General features: G+C 51.6%; 1 protein-coding gene and 1 long non-coding RNA gene across 3 annotated transcripts in view; both read right to left on the bottom strand.

The window, feature by feature from the left end:
* Positions 1 to 233: 233 nt before the first annotated feature.
* On the bottom strand, positions 234 to 5,045 carry LOC122363512. Its single transcript, XR_006253382.1, has 2 exons — positions 5,003 to 5,045; positions 234 to 1,245 (listed from the first exon to the last, which is right to left on the bottom strand). It is a non-coding gene; the product is annotated as an uncharacterized LOC122363512 (long non-coding RNA).
* Positions 5,046 to 5,338: 293 nt separating this feature from the next.
* Positions 5,339 to 8,912, bottom strand: part of LOC122363517 (proteoglycan 4-like) — a 111,960-nt gene continuing 108,386 nt past the window's right edge. For both annotated transcript variants that reach the window (XM_043332903.1, XM_043332904.1), the window contains one exon: positions 5,339 to 8,613. In XM_043332903.1, the coding sequence (XP_043188838.1) occupies positions 5,926 to 8,613 (2,688 nt within the window). In that variant the 3' untranslated portion in view covers positions 5,339 to 5,925. The remainder of the gene's footprint in view (positions 8,614 to 8,912) is intronic.

Here is an 8,912-nt window from a genome sequence, read left to right as displayed (position 1 = left end):
TGTGAAAAACAGAAAAAAGGCATTCTAGAAATGTAGCAGAAATTCAAATGCCAGAAACGGACCTGAGGAACGGCGAAGCCTACCACCCACATAAAACACAGGCTTTCATTATGTCAAAAACAGATGCTGTATTATCTAAAGCGCTGGATTGGGGAACACAAGTGTACCCCCCCCCCTTATAACAAAATGCATTTTTCCACACAGTGGATATCACTAAACATGGCGAGGTGACAGTATATGACACCATACGCGCGACCACATAAAAATGCAGCACGCGCGGACACGGGGCAAGGACGGTGGCACAATATGCCGATACCCAAGAAGACACAAGCCTAGGTCAAAGGTGACAATACTGTGACAGAAATATTAAAATCAGCCTGGACACAGCTCACTCTTCATGACCGTTTTTATCGAAAATAGACCAACAAAACACCAAGGCTCCTTCGTCCAAAACTCAAAACTCGACATGCCGCTCCAAAGGCCTTGCAAAACAGCGCACACCAACAACGCATAATAGCCAGCAACGCACACGACAGGATTTTCGAGGCCCGAGTCGTCAGCCGCCGCCGCCGCCGCCACCTCCCGGCAGCTGATTGCTGAGTGCCTTGCTCCGGCTTGCCGCACCGCCCACCGCCGCCGATCGTGGCGACCTCTTTACTCTGGCAGAATCGACCCTACCGAGCGGCGACAGCATTCAGAAGCAAAATGACAAATGAATTCACTGCACTTATGTCAGAAAATCGAATGCACATGCCATGGTCACATGCGGTGCCGTCCACGGGGCCGGCAGAAGCTGCACACTGTCACCGAACACCACCTGCACCTTGGACGCAGTATGTGAGGGCTTGGCGGACGCGCGCCGCCTCGCGTGCGGTATTGGCATCAAGGCCCGGACACGAGGGAGCACACTCGGCGCAATCAGAGCACACCGTCCGGGGCCGTCAGTGTCGATCTCCTGACCTCACAGAAAGTTGTGCAGCACACAGGTGAACGCCGTCAGTGTGGTGACTGGTGCGCAGCACACCGTCCCACGGAAGATCGTCTGTGGGCCGTGGTGCAGATGCTGTCTATAGGCAGAGTCAACAGTGCAGTGGCAGAAGTTGAACATTCAGCTGCTAGACTCCTTTTCGGGTCAGCAATGCCGTCGAGTTGGCCATCAGGTGGTGTTGCAGGATCATCAGGTACTCTTGATCAGGTACATCAGGTACAGAACCTCTTGACTCATCAGGTAACGCTGTGACTTGTCTGCCAGGCACAGAGGGCGGACATGTCAGAACATACTTCAAATACATTTTTAAAAATCATTTTTTAACCAAAAGCTCTGCAAATTAGGAAGCCTGGAATAGGCTATTGCTTAGCATCATAAAAACTACCCAAATACCCAAATCAGGTTAGGCCTGGTTTACCCAAATACCCAAATCAGGTTAGGTTTGGTTTTTACACTTCAGGCTAAAATGAGAACTATCTTAGCATCATTATCCTTGATGTAGCATTGTTGATGCTTTTTGTCTTGTACAATTGGCAATCAGTATTCAGTGACACAGAATTGGAATTTGTGGTTCAGAAACCTAGCATTATTTGAAATAATAGCATTTTAGCAGTGTTCATTCTTTTTGAAAGCAAGTGAAAGCAAGTTTTTAATATAATTTTCTAGGTAATTCATTTCCTACTGAATATGGTTATGAGACCATTGTTACTAATTTTGGTATTATTAAGGCAGCTGTAGCATGAGTGGGCATATGCTGTAGAGACTGGAGTGATTAAAGTCACTAGAGGCTTGAGGGTTTTTTTTTAGACATTATGCAGCAGCCTGGGGAGATATGCAGAGGCAAGTCTAGGCACCACCAGAAGGGGGACAAGCAGTCAGCACAACACACAGCAGGCACAAGGGGAGAAGATTGTAAAAACTATTGCCTGGATCCACCTCTGTGGACATCCTCAGGCATGCCTCTGTGGACATCTCCAGGCTGCTGCATGTAAAAAAGTATCAAGCCTCTAGTGACTTTTTCCACACTGCAGCAAATGCCCGCTTATTCTTGGTCTGCTCTACCTTCCTCCAATTATGAGTTTTGTGTGAAAACGACATTTTTACATTGGTGGAGCTTGTGTGCGCATGGTACACATAAGCCATGACGGCAGCATTGCTGCAATGAATAGGAAACAGCTCCAGGGCCAAAATACATACCACCTAATACCTTGCCAAAATACATGACATACCTACCACCTACTGTGCATAATGCAATTATTTATGTAGGGTAAGTGGCTCCTATCACGCACACCTAGTAGGAAAACTGCTTTTGAGACTTACTGAAACCTGTTTTGCTGACAAAATGGTCACAAGCAGTTTTCATAAGCATTTGCTTTCTTGATTTGACTTTTACGTTCCAGCGTTCCTTCATCATTTATGACATATAAGGCAAAACATCCACCAACGTCCGACGTGCGCTAATAGAGCACCGGTGCTCTTATGACGCACATTCAGCTGCCTCAAATGCGCACAAGAACAATTCCAACAGGTTTTAGGTTTAATAAACATGTCGAGGTATTGATCAAATCACTTTATTTTAAAGTTGAACACCATGAGCACATCATGAACTTTGAACTCGACACATCATGAAACACACCATGAACATGTACGCATCATGAACACATCATGAACTCGAAACCTTTTCATTGACTCAGTATCTACTGTCGGCAGAGGTCACAAGTGAAACTTGTCTGTTTTGTTTCAGCGTCAGTGCATGGCACGCATGCCCAGCCAGTGCACACTTGACATTGTATCCACTCTTCACACGATCGTGAGAACTTCATGCAGCAGTATATGCATGTCGTCTCACTTCCTGATGACTGGTCTTCATTGGGCTTTAGGTACCTGTTTTATTTTCACGTGTCCATGTTTGGCTGTTTTCTTTGTTTTTTCCTTGTTACCGTCGGACTCAAACAATGCCCTCTTTACCAGCACAGCATCTCTATTAACTGCCCTTCGCTTACCTTTGCTCTGCACGCGAGGGGTTGGCATCACGTCATGCAGACTTCTATCTAGTTCTTCGTCGTCCCGCATGGATACGGAGTCAGCACGAGATGTTCCATCGGCCGAGCTCCCGGGCCCGGCGTCACCAGCCGAGCGCCCGGGCCTGGCGTCACTTGCCGAGCGCCCGGGCCCGGCGTCACCTGCCGAGCTCCCGGGCCCGGCGTCACCAGCCGAGCGCCCGGGCCTGGCGTCACTTGCCGAGCGCCCGAGCCCGGCGTCACCTGCCGAGCTCCCGGGCCCGGCGTCACCAGCCGAGCGCCCGGGTCCGGCGTCACCAGTCGAGCGCCCGGGCCCGGCGTCACCTGCCGAGCTCCAGGGCCCGGCGTCACCTGCCGAGCTCCCGGGCCCGGCGTCACCAGCCGAGCGCCCGGGTCCGGCGTCACCAGCCGAGTGCCCGGGTCCGGCGTCACCAGCCGAGCTCCCGGGCCCGGCGTCACCAGTCGAACGCCCGGGCCCGGCTTCACATGCCGAGCGCCCGGGCCCGGCGTCACCTGCCGAGCTCCCGGGCCCGGCGTCACCAGCCGAGCGCCCGGGTCCGGCGTCACCAGCCGAGCGCCCGGGCCCGGCGTCACCTGCCGAGCTCCCGGGCCCGGCGTCACCAGTCGAGCGCCCGGGCCCGGCTTCACATGCCGAGCGCCCGGGCCTGGCGTCACCTGCCGAGCTCCCGGGCCCGGCGTCACCAGCCGAGCGCCCGGGCCCGGCGTCACCTGCCGAGCTCCCGGGCCCGGCGTCACCAACCGAGCGCCCGGGTCCGGCGTCACCTGCCGAGCGCCCGGGCCCGGCGTCCAGCTCCACCGCCGTTTTGCCAGCTCCACCGCCGGGAGTGGAGCTCAATGCCGCATTCTACACTGTGCCAATGCCTAACATGTCAATTCATCGTGATATAAGCTGCTCCTTGTAAGAAAGAAGGCTAGATAATCATCAGATGTACTGTGCGCATTTGCGGCACTGAAAGTGTGCGTCATTGCAGAACCAGTTGCCCTAAACACGCACACCTGACATTCAGCCCCCTCCCGTCAGCACTGACGCATTCTGGGTAAAGCATGCATGCCTAAACTGAGCCCCGTTGCATTGCCATCCGGTCAGTGCCCATCGATCTTTCCGGCCTATTCAGGTTTACGCGAGAAGTGCATGCGTCTTAAAACATGCATTATTGCTTCAGGCACTTTTTTGCTGAAGAAACATTGCACCTCAATCACAATATCCGCCATAACTACTCACCTTTTGAGCCGACAACACCCCACCGCCGTCCACACGCAGCACAAATGTCGCTGGAAGTGATTGACAGCTGATTTTTTCGTTCCTGGCTTCTGCTGAAGGAACTACATTAAAAAAAGTTCTTGGTGTGCGCTTTTAGGAAGTGTGCGTCATAGGAGCCACTTACCCTACTAATAAGCCATGGATTATCATTTGCCATGTATGCGAACCCAATGCGGATTAAGTTTGGCCTGGGTTGTTTATCCATGGTACCAAGGAAAACTCCAGCAGAAACAATAACAAAATTGCAAAGCTACCTGTTTGATTTTGATCATGCTAATTAATGAGCAGCAATATAATATTTTGTTGCTATCAAATATTTCCTTGTGTCGCACGAATACGTAGGCAAATAGCTGACTGATGGGTAGGCACTTTGTCCTCAAGGGCACTGATACTGAATGTAAACCATGTTCTTGTGACACAACAAGCAAGTTATCATTACCTTATGAAACTAGTGTCAATTTCAATGTCATTAAAATATTCAATTTTGATGAAAAAATACATATTTATCACAAATAAAAATCATGGGTGATCATGGGCAAGTGCGCCACAAATGACATAAACCCTCCAATATTGTCGAATCAAGCTTAAATTCAAGTCACAACAGCTTCACGACAGGCAAACTACAAGATAATAATCCCTATGCTACTGTGCAACAAATTTAAGGTAGCCACACCAACCAAAAATGCATCACAAATCACCTAAACCACTCACCAAGGACAAAACTGTCATGGCGGCGTCCGCTGCTCGAGAAGAGTCGCCGGCGACTGGCCTGTGACGCGGATCTGACGTCACCAGTTGCTGGCGATTGCCCGGCCGTGGCCCGGCGATCGCCACCGACTTGCTTACGTCATACCTACGTCACACACGATCGTTGGCTGGCGGTCGCTGGCGGTCGCCGGCGACTGCTGCTGTCGCCGGCGACTGAAAAGTTGCTACGTGTGAAAGGGCCATTAGAGTGCAATAGACTACAAAGTCATTCTCCCACCAGCTTTATCAACTATGCGGTAAGGCGTTTCATTGATCAAATAACTAACCATAAACACCACGGGCTATCTTTGGTGTATATTTCGAATGTGGAGACATGGCTTAAATATGGATGCGTCATCGTGCACATTTTTTGCGTTATAAAAAGTATCTCGGCAAACTTCTTGCCGGAAACGCATTCAACACACACCACCCACATTCAATCGTTACAGCTACAAATCGCTTTTGCCATAAAGAGCGCTGAAGAATGCATCAACAGGACATCCGATATTGTGTTAACATTGTGTTCACCAAAAATGCCATTGCACAAGGTGTGCTCACCCGACATATTGGGTTGAAAATGTCAAGTGACCGAATATAGGCGATTTGTCAGACCAGAAATATACTTCGAGTGGCTTTAGACTATCAAGTGCATTGCGCAGTCAGAAATGGGACGTCAGCAAAATGTGCTTGGCACTATTTTCACTCGATGAATGTTTGGCAACACATTGAACACGCATTTGTCTCAACAGTGCACAAATGACTTCATCCGCACGGTAACATTAGAAACCGAAAATACGCATCTTGGGACACAGCCTTTTCAATGTCACATTCATTGGACCTGATAGGCATATTTCTAATTATTATATGCATCATTCCTAGCACCAACGTCAGCCTTTAAAAGGTATCGGTGTAAGCGTGACCGAGTGTCTCTCAGGGTCCTTCCTCTTCCCAACGGTCCTCGTGAGGTCCTCCATGTGCTGGATTGAGGCCGACGTCAGTGCCGTCGGAGTCCGCAGCGGCGGTGCCGTGGTGCCCGCCGTCGGAGACGCCTTCTTGGCAGAGGCCCCCATCCTGGCCTCGGACTGACGCCGAAGCAGGGAAGGGTCCGACATCGGGTGGAACTCGTGGCCCTTGGGCAGCGGAGGGAACATGGGATGTGTGGGGAACATGTGAGATGGCGGTCTGACCATGCCGCCCTGGGCCATGGCCATGTGGGAAAACGTCAGGAGGTTCCGCATCGCCATGTCGTAGCTCAGGCGGCTGGCAAGGCTGGTGTCTACGTGCAGGGGAGGGCTGCAGAGACCACCGGGAGGGAAGTAGCAGGAGGCAGACTCCGGCATCGGAAGGGACATCGGCAGCGGTCGGTGCGGGGACATGGGCGACGGAACTGAGACCTGGGGCGTGGAAGGGTAAGGAGGCTTTGTGACATTCCCAGGATGTCTCCTTCCACTTTGCGGTGCCACCTTTCTCGGGATATTAGCCGCCTTGGGGTAAGAGGGAATGGGTTTCGTTGTTGTGGCACAAGTCTTCGCCTCAGAGGAATGCTTGGCTGGGGTTTGTGTTTGACCGGACGCATTAGAGGAAATCGCAGTGAGAGAGATGTGCTCCCGATTTGCGAGGCTATCAACGATGGAATGAATGTCCTGGCTCTTCCCAGCCTTCATTTTGGGCACACTTGACTTCGGTGATGCCACAGGCGAGCCGTACAGCATCGACGTGGAGTCGGCGGCGACAGTCTTCTTCGATGGATTGGAGAGATCCAGAGGAGTAGTCCCTCCGGCGGCATCTTGGCTGACTTTAGCGCGCTTGGATTGCACGGCAGGCTCCTCGCGGCTCCGCTTCAATGTAGCGCTTGGCTTTGTTTCAGCGACATGAGCATTGAGAGTACGATTCCTTTGCTCGGTCATAGCATGACCACGGTGGTGGCTCGGATTTGGGAGCTGGGTGAGCGACGGATTGGTAATGTTGTGAATAGTGTGCTGAACCTTTGGCACGTCCAACATCCTGTAGGACATTGTATTGGATTGGAGTGGCGGCGAGGGGATGTGGAGCTTCAGCGAGTAAGGCAAATTTGCCATACGTCCTGTTGAAGCCGGTCCTGCCTCCTTCCGCATGCCTTTGTCGCTGGCTTCTGAAGGCTTTGTGGAAGGTTTCAGCAAAAGCTCCTTCACGGTTGAAGTCGTTGATATCTTTGTGGCTGCTTGTAGCTGTGCACCACTATGGATGTGTTTGCTCGGAACTTTTTGACCCGCACCATTTAACAACGAGGGCGCTTGACCAGAACCGATGACAGAAGGAGTGGGGATAGTCGGTGACTGTGGAGTGCTGCTGTTAGCCCTGGGAGTATTCAAGCTCGGTCTGGCATTGAGCTCCTTCTCAAGGCCACCGTTGGACGTGTCGCACCGGCGTTCGTCTACTCCACTGTGGCATTGTGTCCGCCCCGATACCTCTCCATTGAATGGATAACGTGGAACGCTAAAGCTCATTGTGCCACTTGGGCTTGGGATCAAACCACCAACAGAGCTTTTGCTTGTAGCATGTCCATTGCATGGGACGCTTGGTTGATCTGGTGGTTTGCTGACGTTATTTTTGTTCAGCACGTTAGACTCACTTGTAACTGGAGCTCGCTCAGTCAGTTTGCTTTTGACTGGTGTTGCTGTTGAGTTACCAACAGTCTTTGTCGATTCTTTGTTTGGCACCTGATGTTTCGAACACGTCTGAATCTGGACCTCATCGTTCCGTTTTCTCGGCAAGTCATCCTCTTTAATAGTTTCCTGTGGTTTTCCATTCGAGATATTCGTTTCACCATTCTGCACCTTGGTCGTGTTCTTCTTTCCCTCTTCCACAGCCCGCTTCTCCGCTTCTTTGTCGGGTTTCCGCCTGGCGGCTTCCTCAGTCGAGCTCTGTGCTCCAGCTGCTCCCGACCTCGAACCTCCGTTCTGACATGCTACCACTTCTGTGCGTGCGACTGACGGACCCTCCTCCTCAGCATCCAGGCTAGCGATGATGTCTTGGACAACCCCAGGGGAAGTCGGGTCCTCATCGTCAGGGTCAAACATCGCTTCTGGGCGGACTACAACGGAAAGTGCTGGTGAAGTGTTCACTGATGTCAGTGAACCCGAAGAGGTGTGCTCGAGTGATGGCTTTACGGCGGCAGAACTGAAGACCGGTGAAGTGACTGCAGGCGCTGAAGGAACACTAGTCGCCGGCAGAGGAAGCTTGTCCGTAGGAGTTGGGGGAGGCATGGAACTGGACGCAGGTAGCAACTGCTTGTTCGCTGATAGAGGAGATGGCAACACGATCTTTGTGTTAGCAGGTGTCGTCTCTGTCTGACTATTTGCGAGGCAAGTCACGCCTCTGAGCGTAATGTCATTGGACAGTAAAGCCGACACTGTTTGATGCTTGGTAACTGAGTCTAGCAGTCGGGCATCCTGGGATGCTGAACTCAGAGCAGTCTGATCTGGTGATGATGCTTCCAGTCGGGGACACTTCACTGGAAGCGTTTCGCTCGGCTCTGCCGGCGCAGAGGGCCGTTTTCGTCCTCGAACCAGCCGGAACGATAAGTTCGTGATGTTCTGAAATGAGAAAAGACGACGTGGTTGTAACAGGATGGCAACATCGCAACCGGATACGGCTGCACTATGATAAATATCGTTAGGCTGCGGTGCACAAACCTTTAATTAAAATAGCTGCCACTATTTTCCTCGTGATAGTATCCATACCGCCATCAATGTGGCAGTCATTAGCCGACAACATAAACCGGCTTCACCACCTGCACGATACCCATACCACTCACTGTCCAAACAAGAAACCTGCTTATCTACAACCACGGCTTTCCCAAAAAGACAGTAACAGCAGAAACGCTACATGATCA

This window comes from Amphibalanus amphitrite, unplaced genomic scaffold, assembly GCF_019059575.1.
Source record: "Amphibalanus amphitrite isolate SeventyFive unplaced genomic scaffold, NRLGWU_Aamphi_draft 000625F_arrow, whole genome shotgun sequence".
NCBI lineage: Eukaryota > Metazoa > Arthropoda > Thecostraca > Balanomorpha > Balanidae > Amphibalanus > Amphibalanus amphitrite.
Note: the sequence above shows the minus strand (reverse complement) of the source record. Positions and strands in the feature narration are given on the sequence as shown.